The sequence below is a fragment of the Falco peregrinus genome, chromosome 18, assembly GCF_023634155.1.
Source record: "Falco peregrinus isolate bFalPer1 chromosome 18, bFalPer1.pri, whole genome shotgun sequence".
NCBI classification, from domain to species: domain Eukaryota; kingdom Metazoa; phylum Chordata; class Aves; order Falconiformes; family Falconidae; genus Falco; species Falco peregrinus.
The window spans coordinates 1,451,105-1,464,814 of NC_073738.1; the positions used below are offsets into that span (position 1 = coordinate 1,451,105).

Here is a 13,710-nt window from a genome sequence, read left to right on the forward strand (position 1 = left end):
AGAGAGCTAAGGAAAGTTGGCAAAGAAAATCTGGACAGGACCTGGGTCAGTTGTAGCCCTCCCCCAAGCTTCTTGCTGCCGTTTCCATCTCTTCTCACAATTCAGTGCAGGGGAAATGTTCTGCAACAGCTTTGATTTAGAAGAAACGCGTGGTCTGAGGGAGCGGCGGCAGGCGGTTCTGGGGTACTGCAAGGGAATCCAGCACTGAACAGGAGAGGGAAACTGGAGGGGAGAGTTGAGCAGTTGGGAAGAGAATGAGGGGGCAGGGAGCAATGCAAAAGGAAGGATTAAAGAAGGAAAAAGTACCTGTGCAGCTAAGTAAGAGCTGTGGGTCAGGGCTGTAAGTTTGGCTTTGCTGGAATGGGACTTTACACTGAATTATAGTCACTGGTGCATTTCAGCTTCTCCATTCCCAAGCCCCAAAAACATGCAAAAGCTGGGCTAGTGTAAAAAAACTAATGTGGCCACTGGTGGAAGTGAGCTAGATTAGATCATTGATGTCTATCCAATATTTTGAGATACTCAGAAGCACAAGTAGCTCTGTAACACTCTGCTTGAAGACACAGACCTCCAGAGATGGAGAGAAGGTGGCTTTGCCCTCCTAGCCGAGGGCTCCAGCCTGGGGATGGCAAAGACTTGTCCCTCCAAATCCTCCTGTGGGGTACCTGGGCCTTCCTGCCGGGGGGGTGTCCCCTTAGCATGGTGTCACACAGACAACTCACAACTTCCATCTGCTTGTTCATGCTAAAAAAACCCCACCATACAGTGGATGCAGTCGTAGGCAGTTAATTTTTACTTTATTTTGAAGGAAACAACCCCAAATAGATGAATAAAGCCAGATATATTTTCATTGAGCTTGTGATAACACTTATGTTTTTCCATCAAAAATTCATCCCAAATGGTTTTCTCTGAAGTGCTGCATATTTGCTGGATAGTAGTGCTCCCTCAAATATTCATAAGTAGTCAAACATGCGGGAGAGTGGGCATGGTTGTTCCCATTTATGAAATTTAGGAAAACTGAGGCTCAAGAAATGTGCTTAAAGTACCAGAGCATCTGCAGGTGTGTCCAGGAATTGGGTCCAGATCTGCTGCTTCTCCCAGCTCTGTGCCTTAACCCCCAAAAATGTTGCTTTCCTGAAGTTGGCAGCAATAAATATAAATGTGTGCCAGGAGGTGGGGTAAGGGACAAGCCAGGATAAAACACGGCTTAAAAACTGGGAGCCTTCGTGTTCTGTTAAAGGCTTAAGTAACAGTGTGGAAAGTCTTAGTAGGCCACTTATCTCGTAGTATATACTATTTAGATGAAATGCGTATCATTTTACCTCTGCTGGCCCTGCTCTGGCTCAGATGCAGAGTGCTTCATGGGTCGCCGGTTATTCTTGGGGTTGGACTTCGTAGCAGTGCATGAGGTATGCGTATACCCGAGGCATGCGTGTAGTTTTCTTTCATTAGCTGGCATTAGACAAAGGCCTCAAGTGTTAGATTTATGAGGTAGCTTTTCTATGTAAAGCCTCAAATCTATTGAATTGAACTGAAGCGGAGCTGGATGGGAGACGGAACTGTGCATTTCCCTAAACCGCTGCTCCCTGGTATTGCATATTTGGTTCATGTAGTTATGACAAGTACAAGTAGCAAATCATTAAAGCAGCAAAAACACCATCTTTACTGTAAAGATCCCCTTTGAAGCTGGGGCAGAGTGTTCCTGAATTAATGGAGTGCATAGTGATTTTACTAAGTTTTATTTATAAAAAACCCTCTTTGCGTTCATGCCAAGAGTCTCCAGCTCAGTGGTAAGCAGGGTTCATACACAGAAACCTGGTCTAGATTTATGATGTGTTTGAAAACGCAAGGGAAAAAATATCAAATTGACAATATTTGTAACGTATTGTTAAAATATCTATTCTATCGCCATGCGTGGAATTCCCCAGCTTTATAAACATGAGTGCCAGCTACAACCCTTGAAATGTCATAACATGCAGAGACAAAAAGAAAACAAAAAAACTTTTGTTAGAATGCCTTCTAAAGTCCAAGATGTGTTTGGGTGGTGTGTGGAACAGAGTTAATTAATGAAAAATAAAATATACACAGAGGCGTATGTTCTTTAACTTAAAAAAGAAAAGCTTTAGTATCAACACTTTTGACAGCTCCCTTTATCAGGACTGAAGGTTTGCTTCCTGCAGCTCTGGGCATGCAGTTCTTTGCCTCTGTGTATGTATTATATTCTCGGCAAACTAATCTGTGTAGAGACAGTATTTTTTTGCATTGAAATCCCTCCCGTTTCATAGTTTTGCAAACTCTGAGCAGCTGCACAGCTTTGCTTTTACATGGGCTTATAAATTATTCCGCTACCTAAGGTATTGTGCACAAATTTTGGAGGCAAGTAACGATTATAGGAGAAAACAGAATGCTTCGCTTGGAAAAATGTCATAGGTAGGAGGCAAGCGTCTGTGCTCTGGGAAGGGCTGTATGGAGATGTATTTGCATTTTTATTTGCATATATCCATAAAAAAATCAAGAGGTAGGTGTAACTTTGAAACTGTTGATATTGCATTTCAAGCATTCGAACCAGGTGTCAAGCCCCCTCCTTATCAAGAAGCTTTGAAATCTTTTACAAACCTGGGGTCCAGGCCAAGGGCTGCAATGGACCATGCAGCACCCGTCAGCTGGAGACAAGAAAACCTGGGGGAGCACGAGTGCGCCCACACCCTGCCTTGTCCCCAGCTGGGGCTGGGACCAAGTCACTCAACCCAGACCACTCCCATGAGTGCCCTTGAATGCAGTTCTGTAGTGGTCAGAAATAGGTTTCGCTGGTTGTGAGCACACAATTAAGGGGGAATTGTTTACCTTTGATTAAAACTAATATTGCTGTAGCACAAGGGAATACAAAAGACTTTTTCTGTATTTCTTGAAAATGTGTGCGTGTGTGTTCCCATTGCATGAAACAAGAAGAGAAGGGAGACAAGCCTCCAAGAATAAACATGTCATTTGATTAAAAAAAAAAACAAAAACAACAAACCAGCTTTGCTGTTATCAATCTTTGCTTGGAGCCAGCAAATGAAGAACTTGCAGAATTTATAATAGGATTGAAAGACCAGGTAACAGGAACTAGCAGTTCGGCAAGGTTATTCTGCAGTTAATGTCAAAACTTTTATGACCTTTACTGCGAAGAATTAGGTTAATGAGGAGGGCTTTTTGAACTCTTTTTAAACCAGCCCATTGATTTAAAACTTCTTACAAACTTGAGGAAAGTTTCCTGGTTTGGATTACTAGGTGCTTCTTGGAGATCTCTACTTCATTAATCAAAGTGTTCAAGTTACTGAGTCACCCATAGTCCTTTGAAACCCATCCGAATTGTAACACCTTGGGGCAGAGCTTGCCCTCTCTGGTCACATCTAGCAGCGTCCCATGCTTCCCTCCCCAGGGAAGTTCGGAGCATGCCAGAATCTTAAGAATAAAGCAATGCACCATAAAGAAGGAGGTATAAAACCATCAGTAAAGATGCTAAATATACAGCAGTTTGGGGAGCCCCAGTAAGTTAAATATTAACAAGTTCTATTGCTCTCACTTTGGTCAGTTAATAAAATACTCTAATTATTAGATTGTCTAAATTGCCTGATGTGCAGCTTTGGAGATAGAGAACCTTCTCAAATGAACCCTTAGTGCTTTCTGAACTTGTTTGTGTAATAGAAATGTGCTGCAGCTTTCTTTTTATAAAGAAATCTCGGGGGTTATTGTAATGTGTTGAGATGAACGTGCAGCCCCAGCGTTGCTCTGTGTTCACACAGAACAGAAGAACGATCACAAAATTGCCCCACCGGGGACAGAGTGTGGGGCGTTCGCATATCCCATCCCCTGAGCTTTCTCGCAGCAGGCAATAGACCCTCCTGCTCCACAAAAATGGGGAAAAGGATTAAATTCTCTGGTTTGGCCATTAAGAGTTTTTGGAGACCTTAAAAATGGGAATGCCCACTTGCTACCTTTGAGCCTCACTGGGGAGCAGGGGAATCGGTGCCTTTGGCACCCACAGCCCTGGCTCAGCAGGAGCAGGGCTGGGAGTGTGACTCTGGGTCCCAACTCCCGGGTCTTCCAAACCTTTGGCTGGTTCAGATCTGGAGTTTTGGGTCTCTCTCCCCACGACGACTCCTGCATTGCTTTGGTTTGTAGAGCAGTAACCCCATCCAAATAATCTACATAGTAGTAATTCTGCCCTTTAGTCAGCCTCCATCTTAAAACACAACTGTAAAGTCATCCTTTGCATTATCATAAATGCCTAATGGGCATCTCCTCCGGTCCCCAGAGTGCCTATTGCTCTGCTATACGCTCCTGTCTCTGCATTCACTGTCTGTGCTTATTTTTTCTTAACAGTGAAAATTGCTGTAGATACGGGCAAGACAGCCTCCTTGTGTCTTGTCATTGGAATATGCTCGCTAAACTCCAGCTCCCTCGTGGCTTAGTTCTGTTTATTCCTTGTTCACTTGGAAGGGTTTCAGCTAAGAAAATACATTGAACCGACTGACGCTGCAATGGACATTACTCAAAGCTATTTGGCCTGTAGCCTCCTCTTTGGTACTGATGATGTTGACAATTTTGGGGTTTTTTTTAGATTCCCAGACCATGTTTGCAGAACTGCTTGTTAATTACTGCACTGCACAAGCGTGGAGTCTGGCTTCACAGACACTGTTTTGCTGTGTTCCGAGCAGGGCTGGTACCTCAGAAGATGAACCAAAGTGCAGATTTGTGACGTTCCTCTGCCTCAGTATCCCCCTCCTTTAAATGAAGACTTCTCTTCAAAGAGGCTCACAAGGAATAATTTATTAGCAGACAGATATAAAAAGTGTTGGTAGCTTTAGGCTGGTTTTGCTCTCATTGGATGGGCTTTGTATTTCACTGATGTGTTACTGGGTCATAAAAGAAAGAATAAATCTTGTTTACTTGTTTACATCCCGTGGGAATCTTCTGCTGCGCTGGGTTTCAGGCTTGTTCCTAGCAAGACTGAAATGTGCTGTGCTTCCCCTGTCAGGCAGCTGTTTTGTGTAGCTGCTGCCCACTTGAGAGGCAGAATGTGCAGTGCCTTTGCTGAAAGGGTGCCAGGGATTGCAAGTGAGGAGCTGGAGGGAGGAAGTTAGAGGGGAGGGGAGGGAGAGAGCAAAGACACAGTGAGGAGAGGAAGAGAAAACTGGAGAGGAGAGCTCAGCTGGGGAATGACACAAGGGGCTCACAGGGGATTAGAAAATATGGAGCAACGGGAGTAGATGCAGCATGAGCTCAGCAGCTTCTTCTTGTCTTCATGGGTTTGGGGGCATATCTAGGCCCCCAGCCTCATCAGCTACTTGGATTCATGAGAATGAGCTTTTCTGTCAAAGCAGCCCTGCCAAAGGCTTCTTTCAGCCAAGGCTTGCAAGTCACAAACTTCTTGAATGTCATTTGTGGGGTGGCCTTTTTGGTGTGTGAGTAGGACTTGGGTTTTCTATTGCTGTTGCTTGCTTTTTGCTTTTCAGAGGTAAACCCATAATCAGTTGTGGGAAGACTTTGGTTTGGATATCTGTATATTGGATTAAAGGTCTACAAATGTATAATTTCCAGGTTATTTACTGTTTTGTGTAATCATGAAGTTTCTATTCCATGTGACAGGGAGAGAAAATAATTTAACCCCAGCCTGCTCGGAGCTTCTTGGCCTCCATTGGATTTATTCTCTTGAAGCTGAGAGTTGCAAACTTGAATTCCTTTTGTGTAATAAAATACTTGGACCCGCTGTAGGGCTTAGGGCTTTGTTTTTTCTTTTCTTCCCACCTCCACCCCCAACAACAAGAGTGGGTTTTGCACCCCAGAAAGCTGCCTTTTTTTTTTTTTTTTTTTTTTTTCTCACCATGCTTTAGGAAGTCTGCTGTTGCCTTGCCCGGCTCCTGCCTGCTGGATTTCATTAATCCCAGGAAGTTTGTGCCTTGCCTTGCCCTGCCCATCGGTGGGCTGAGGCTGGCAGTGGTGCTGGGGTCCTGCCTGTCCGGAGGTGGCTGCATCCCCGGCTGATGCTGCGCGCTGCAGCCCGACCTGCTGGGCACACGGCATCACTGCAGCAAACCAGCCTTCTGCAAAAGAGCTTTCCACTTTCTAGCTGGTTTTTAACATAAGTGGCATTTTTAGTGGACCATTAATTTGCTTTACTACATGTAATTAGCAAAAAACTGGGTACTGAGTGAACAAAATTAGGCTTGGACTGGATTCACTTGTCAGCCAGCCAAGACCTGTTTGGGTCGACGTTTCTAAAACAATGATAAATCGGCTCCTCCTGTGTGCAAGGAGGTCCCTCACTTTGCGTTTGACCCTACTGCCACGAGGTAGACCTGTCCTGCTGATAAAACACAGCGTAAGCAGAGACGGGCCCTGCTCTCGCCGTGGCCTTGTTTGCCTCGTGAGCCAGGGACAAAGTTATTTTTCTTCTGTGTGTGATCTCCACATCCAAGAAAATGTTTATTAAGCAGGGTAAATGCTTTGAGATCTGTAGATAAAGGAATTTCTCTTGTGGTTTGTTAATAATACCACTGTTGGTGGTAGAGCCCAGGGAGGGGAGGATGGACACGTACGCGTATCACGGTGATGTGCAATAGAAAACCTGGGATTTTCAGGCAAATGTAACATGACCTGGGCACTGGCACCATCGGGAAGCCAATAGTCTGTGTGAAGAAGGTGCAGAAAGTCTGCATCCACCCAGACCTCAGCTATTCACATATTAATCACAGGGGCTAACCACACAGATCCAAATGGGTGCTTAGGAGCTGATGAAGCCTTTAAGGCATTCAAAAAAGAAACATCATACATTCTCTAGCACATAAATGTGTTTAAAAAGGTATATAATTTATAATAGCAATGTTGACAGAGCTTTAACTACGTTACAAAAGCTAAACTATAATATATTTACATGTGAGCAGTACTTACTGTGTGGGTGCGTCTCTGTTGATGTGTTTCCATGTGATTCTCCATAATTTCAGCAAGTGATTGTAGTGAGGGATATTAAACCATAGTATTGATAATACTTTTACAGCTCTGCTTTGGGAAATGCATTACTGCTAAATTAGTCCCTGAAAATCTAGAGATATTAACACTGTCGAGCATGAAGGCAGATGGGATTTGGATCAGAGACCTTTATTTGTAGTATGATACTAAGGAGTCATTACTTTAAAGCAGGAACTTCGTTTCCTTGAATATTAACTCGAGTTGGGGATTTTACTTCCGCTTTGGCATGAACAAGCTTATCATAAAAGCGTAAATGGAACTCGCTCGGTATTGATTTTTCTTATGCTCTAAAAAGATGCTTAATGAAACTCTAGGTACCTAGATAAAGACCTTCACTGAATGCAAAGTAAGCTTAATTGCAGTTCCCTTAACAAGCTACTGGAGATGATTTTTTTTTTCTACTACAAAGCCCTTTCACCTATTTAGATTGTTTCTCTTCCTGTGTGTGCCAGGATGCATTAATTCAGCTTTTTGTTTCTTTTTCTTCCCCCCCCTCCCCAAGAGGCAAACTGCAGCTTAAAGAAAAGAAAACTTACTTGCCAGTTTGTGTGTAGAAAAACTTTTGGCCTTGGAGAGGTTGGTTTTTGAGGTCTCAATAGAAGTTTTAGTCTTAAAAGAGAGTAACTGTCCCTCTCGCACTTCTGCAGAAGGGGGGACGGGCACGGAGGCGTGTTCTGACACTGCACAACAGACTTGTAGCAAAACCAGAATCTGAACCAAGGTTTTTCTAGCTTTTGTCCTAAGACCTGTCTCTGGAACTATGCCAGAGCAGAGGCATGACTTTTATTTTTACTGTCCAGCATCGCAAGCCCCAAAGCAATGAGGGAAAGTTATGTTCAAGTTATTCCCTTCCTTGCAGAGAGCGTTTGTGCTCTTGAAGCTGTGGAGAAGGAAGCAACAGTGTGTTCCCTGGTCGTGGTGACTCTTTCTCCTGTAGGTCCTGCTTGTGCTGCTTACTTGGAGCCCTGTTAATTCTTAATTAAGTTCTTTTCATTCTCCTCTTGGTATTTTTTTCCCCTCCTCTAATACAGGGGGTCTGCCAGAGGCTGCGTCTCTACCTGATGCCAGGTCTGTGTGATGTCCGTGGGTCCTGCATGGACCTGGTGTGACTGATGTGACCTGCCTGACGCTGCTGTCCAAAGCTACTGGACTCTAAATTGCCACCCCCTCTTCTGCTGGGGACACCCCCGTCACCAGAGACACAATCTGTCCCCTCTGCAGTTTGCTGAGAGTTGATACATATAAAGCACGATATCTGTGTTAATTACACAGAATGCCTCAAGCCCCTCTTTCTGCTGCTGTACGAGAAACTGTTTCTGCAGAAAATGTCAGATGACTAAAAGATGGCATAATTTCTTTTTTTTTTTTTCTCCTGTGCCACAACTATCACAAAGCACAAAAGCTGGGAATTTGGCACACTTGGGGGTAGCCAAAAAGTGTCAGGGGAGCCCCTGGATGAGGTGCAAGCTCAAGAAACCTCTTGCTCTTTCCCTTAGAGTCAATCTTGCTTTTGTTCATGCTTCAAAGAGCGATGAGTTAGGGAATTTTGCTGAGGATTTGAGTAGGAAGATAGAGCAGCTTTGCGTCAGGTGCAGAGTAATTATTTGCTGGGGTTCTGTGCTATTTGGTTTTTATTCCCTGTGTTTTCATTAAAAGCTAATGAGTTTTTTCTTCATTCAGAACAATAGCTTGGCCCCTGACAAGTTGTTGGTTATTTTTTCTGCTTGGACTCAACTAGCTGTTGCTGCTCCATAAACTTTATGGAGAAGTGGATTAAAGCACAAGAAGTTCTCATAATGCAAATCTAAATGGAAAGGCAACAGGATTTGTTTTAAGTAGCTATTTCTGCAGTGGTTTTGTTCACTTTGGTTTTGTTACTGAGGCTATAGGTGGTTGAAAATACTCCTAATGCTAAACCAAACGAAATGCCTTTGTTTGTATCGATTTGTGTTGCGGCAGCTGACGCAATTCGGAGTCCCACTGTGCTTGGCATGATACACGTATGTACAAGCTGCAGCCTGGTCTGTTGGAGCGCGTTACGGTAGCTTGCCTGAAGACATGACATCTCAGTTCCCACTCCTGTGTGGGGACAGCCCCCCCCCCCCCCATATGATTTTTCCTGCCCAGGGATTATTCTGCCAAAACAGAAACCTGTGGCTTGATTCTTCCCCGTGGCTGATGCCTGTAACAGCTTCTCCTGTTGTTAAAGCCAGTGACTTATTCTTGCAAGTCACTTTGGCGATCGGGCCCTTGTTCTTGTTCCAAATGGTTCAGTGCAGCCACGCGCCGGTGCGTGAGCCGTGCCTCCCCAGCGTGGTGGCTGCACCGCGCCACGCTGCCTCGTGCTAGTCGGAAACCAGGAGCAGTTTGCTCGTTATCGCAATAATCCTGCACCTGTATCTCGTTATAGGGGACCACCTGTTACCTCGGTGTGTGTTTGAAAAGCTTGGTTTGATACAGTGCAGCCTGGTTGAAAGAAAATGTTCTTTTTAAGGGGCTTATGGAAACTGTCTTATAATGCTGGCATCTTCACATCGCTGCAGATAGTTGAGCCCGCAACGCTGCAGCACGGCGTGGGGGAAGGCTCCTCATTAGAATGAACGTTGTGTTTTCCTACGGCACCGAGTTGCCGTTTGGTAGCAGCTTTTCATATAGGCTTTTTAAAGCCTTTTTATTTGAGGATCTCCAAGTGCTACAGTAAAACAGGGAAGAAACATACCCTTGTCACACACAACTGAGCAAAGGCTGAAATGACTTCTCCAAGGTCAGGCGGGCAGTGGTGCGCTCATGGATGTACTCTGCTTCCTGAGTCTCGCCAGTGGAGCGGGGGATTTCACTCTCTGCTTTTTAACCCCTAACCGGTTTTTTTTTGGGGTTTTTGTGGTTTTTTTTTTTTCCCCCTCATGGAGGTGCATGCATGAATTTCAGTTTGTTGTAGCATAGAAGAACGTGCTTTGCTTACTCTTCATGACTGAGAAGCAGCCCGTGGATGGGAGACTACTGCAGTACCACCTCTGCTGATCTCTGATCCTGCAGGAGAGATCAAAGCCTGCCCTTTTGGGCCAGGGACCTGCAGCTTTCTTCTTGGCACGGGAGATTAGCAGTGCAGATGCTGAACGATGCACCTCCCAAAAGGAGAAAAGTTATGTTCTGAATTTCCTTTTTCTCCGGAATCTGATGTTCCGCACTGCGTGCTGGGATGGCTGCTGGAAGCAAGCGAGCACAGAGCTGGAAAAAGATTTCATTACTTCTTGGGCTCTTCCCCTATTAGAATTTTAGTGGCTTAAAAGGTGGGCTGCCAGGGACCCTTCTGTTCAGTCATTGACCCCTATACGCCTTTGGTAAATCTCAAAGTCAAATCTTCAATCAGTTTTTCAAGACCTTTGAGCCTGTACTATCAGCAAGGCTATGATGATGCCTGGCACTCACTGTGATTTGTTTTTTAAGGAACTGATCTGTGGGAGGATTATCTCATGTGCCCTATGTTCTTCACAGCCAGATTGCTCCTTCTGGTGGAAACTAGAAAGACATTTTCTTGAAAACATGCCCTTGAATGCGGGAGCCTGGGGTCTGTGGGAACTTCACACTCAGAGTAGACAAGGGAAGGTTGCAACCTGGGATGCTGAAAATATACCACATGCAAAATATCGTGTCACGTCTTTCTGCAGCTGGAGACTTAATGGCATCTCCACTGTGTTTCTTGGTGGGAGGAAGAGCGTTGTAACCCTCCATTCCAGGCCCTGGTACCCTTTCATCAGTGCTTGATTTAAACTGTGGAGCACAGTTCCTCTGTTTGCTGAGATAAAACTTGTTTTTAGTGTTTGAATACAATTAACATCAGCTGAAAACTCACCTTTCTTGCTGTTTGTTGTGTGTTGAATGAGTAAGCAGCTGTCTTTACCTCTGTTATCAGCAGTCTGGGTTGTGTGTATTCAGGAAATGTAAGGTAAAAGCTTGAAAGGCCACTTTTTCGCTTTGTTTAGGGTGAGTAGTGTTTTCTTCTACAGGTAGGCTAGCTGCACTCCATTTATATTAAAATTTGATATTAACATCTGTCACTGTAGTATCTAAGTGCCTTCTGCATAAAATCCAATATCAGTAGCAAATTCCCTAGCAAAAATTCAATGCAACATCAAGTATGGGGAGGTAATAGCTCCTGCCTCCACACACAGGCACATTGTTTTGTTAATTTATATGTGACTGCCTGTCACAGGGAGTCAATCTTTTTTCCCCCTACCGCTATTCAGTTGAGGATCTCAAAGCTTTTCCCTACAAAATAGGAAGGTTCTTCATTCTGGTGAAGCAGGTAGCCTAGTCCTCCATTTTACAGATGGGTGATTTATGCAGAGGTCATGTACTGGGGGCAAGAACAAAACACTGGACATAGCTCTGGTAGTTTGGTCCCAAGACTGGTGTTTCCAGCCTCCTCCTTGTATGCCCTCCAGGTGTGAGCAATATGCCACCTTGGCCCTGAATGATGAATCTGGTCTTAAACCCACACGAAAGTGGTTCTGAGTTTTGTAGAGAACTTCAGTGGGAGGTGGGAAACAGGAGGAAACATGTCTCAGGGTGCAGGCAGTAAGATCTGGGTTTAGAAATGTGTCCTTTTCAATAAAATCAGACTGCTCTTCTCTTTCTAGGAGAGGATTATCATGATGCTTGTTTTGGACAGGACAGTTCTGATGAAAATCAGAGCTGGGGTTTGGCCCCTTCCATGACATCTGATGCTTCGCTTCTGTCAGACTTCCAGGATGACGGTAAGTCACTGATGCTTTTTGAAGTCCTTGAGTGAAGAAGGTAGAAATGCAAGTGTAATCTAGTATGACTTCCTTGTTGTCTTATATCCATCTCACAACACAGGAGGTGTTTTTTGGGTTTTTTTGTTGACTGGTACCTGTTTTGTCAATGACCATAAAATGTTATGGCCATCCTGAATTTAATTTACTGCTGCCGGAGTTAAATGTATTTCTTGATCATCTCGGTGCAAGCTGGAGTTGGTAGTGCTGGTTTGGATTGACAACAGTGACAAAAAAGAGCAGAATTTGACCTGGTAGCTAGCGTTTCCCAAAATTAACGTGCCACACTCAAGTGTGTTTCTTCTTGGGTGCTCTGCCTCGCACTTCGAAGGAGCTACGTCTTCCCAAACCTTGCCTCCCCCCACCCTTTGAAAATTAGACCTCTTTAAGGTGGTTTGCTTTGGAGAGACTTTTTTGGGACCTTCTAGTGCTTGGGAACGTGGGGCTTCTTTTTCCTGTGAGTGTAGAAGTGCTCATAGCAAAGCGGTGGATGGGAGCTGGCGTCTGAGCTCAAGGGCACCTTCCAAAGCACTAAATGGCAGACGGGGGTTTTCTGGGCAGAGTTACTGGGATGGTCCCGTCTGCTTGGGAGCGGCGGCTGAGGAGAGATGGATTTGCACTGTGCTATTGAAAATGAAGTCTACAGAGCTGAGATTGTTCTGATCTTCTCAGGGGTTATCTTTTGGGCTCTAGTGAAGACTTGATTGCTTTGGTCTCAGATTCTCAGTCTCTTACTTCCCACAGATCTTGTTTCCTCCCCCTCTTTCACTTCCCTTGCACTTCCCCCCCATGCTTTCTTGCCTCCCTGCCTTGTCCTTCCTCTTCCATTTTCTGTGCTTCTGTCCCTCCTCTTCTCCCCTTCTCTGTGCTCAACACACTTTTTCATGTCTACTCCCACTCCTGTTAGGAATCAGTAATCATCAGTCAAGAAATGAGGATTTATTTGGGATGAGGTCGTAAGAGCTGATGGGCACCAAAGTTAGCTTCTTCGCACAGTGCAAACGACCAGGCATATCTGCTGTGTGTGTTGATTTATGCCATAAAATAAACATCTTTGTTTAGACTGATTAGAGGCAAGGTTGGCCTGATAGTCAGCTAGTAATTGCAGCTTGGAGAGAGGTGTGGAGTGTGGGACTGGTTCTTTTAAATAACCTGTGTGCTCAGATATGATGCACTTACGCATGGAGAACGTGTGACAAGGATAATGGATGTTGGCCTAAATGGGACATGAAAGGGTGCTGAAGACCTCGAGCTTGGCCTCGTCGGGCGAGTGATGCCTTTATGAAGTCTAGGATTTCTCCTGGCGTGTTTATTAAGCTTGTCTAAGGAGGTATTTGCTTTGCTAACTTTGAGTGGTGGTTTTTGGCAGCCCTAAGGGGCAGAGTTTGACATAACACTTGCAAGGTATGCAAACACTTGGCACCACGGGAAGTTTTCAGACACAGATGAAATGCCAGGCTCGATGGAAGGGTGCCCAAATGGGTGAATGGCAAGGAGATTGATAACATAAAAAAATGACATACTACAAAAAGGAGGGAAGAAAGCTGGCATCGAGATCAGTTACATTAAAGTGAGGTGTTAGTGCTTGGAAACTGGTTCGAGTGCTGAGTAACAGCAAATCACGGGCTTGACTGTGTGTGTGTTCGTTCTGGAGGAAGCAGAGCAGTTTGGGCGGGCTGGATGCAGGCTGTTGGTATCTGAAAGGGTGATATGAAAGGGAAAATAGGCTGAACACATGATTTGGGAACCTTTTCTTTGCCCTGCCATGGTTTGTAGGGGCATCGTCGGAATGAATTTTTCTAGATGTCTGCCAGCGGGAAGGATATGGATCGGGTTGTGATTTCCTCTGGGTTTTTGAATTTCTGTGATGACTTACTATCAGATGTTTTTGTTTACTTGGGGG

The 13,710-nt window shown here is 44.7% G+C and overlaps 1 protein-coding gene across 2 annotated transcripts in view; it reads left to right on the top strand.

The window, feature by feature from the left end:
- SKAP1 (src kinase associated phosphoprotein 1) overlaps window positions 1–13,710 on the top strand; it is a 155,803-nt gene that overhangs the window by 19,627 nt on the left and 122,466 nt on the right. For both annotated transcript variants that reach the window (XM_055789783.1, XM_013298468.3), the window contains exon 4: window positions 11,652–11,768. In XM_055789783.1, the coding sequence (XP_055645758.1) occupies window positions 11,652–11,768 (117 nt within the window). The remainder of the gene's footprint in view (window positions 1–11,651; window positions 11,769–13,710) is intronic.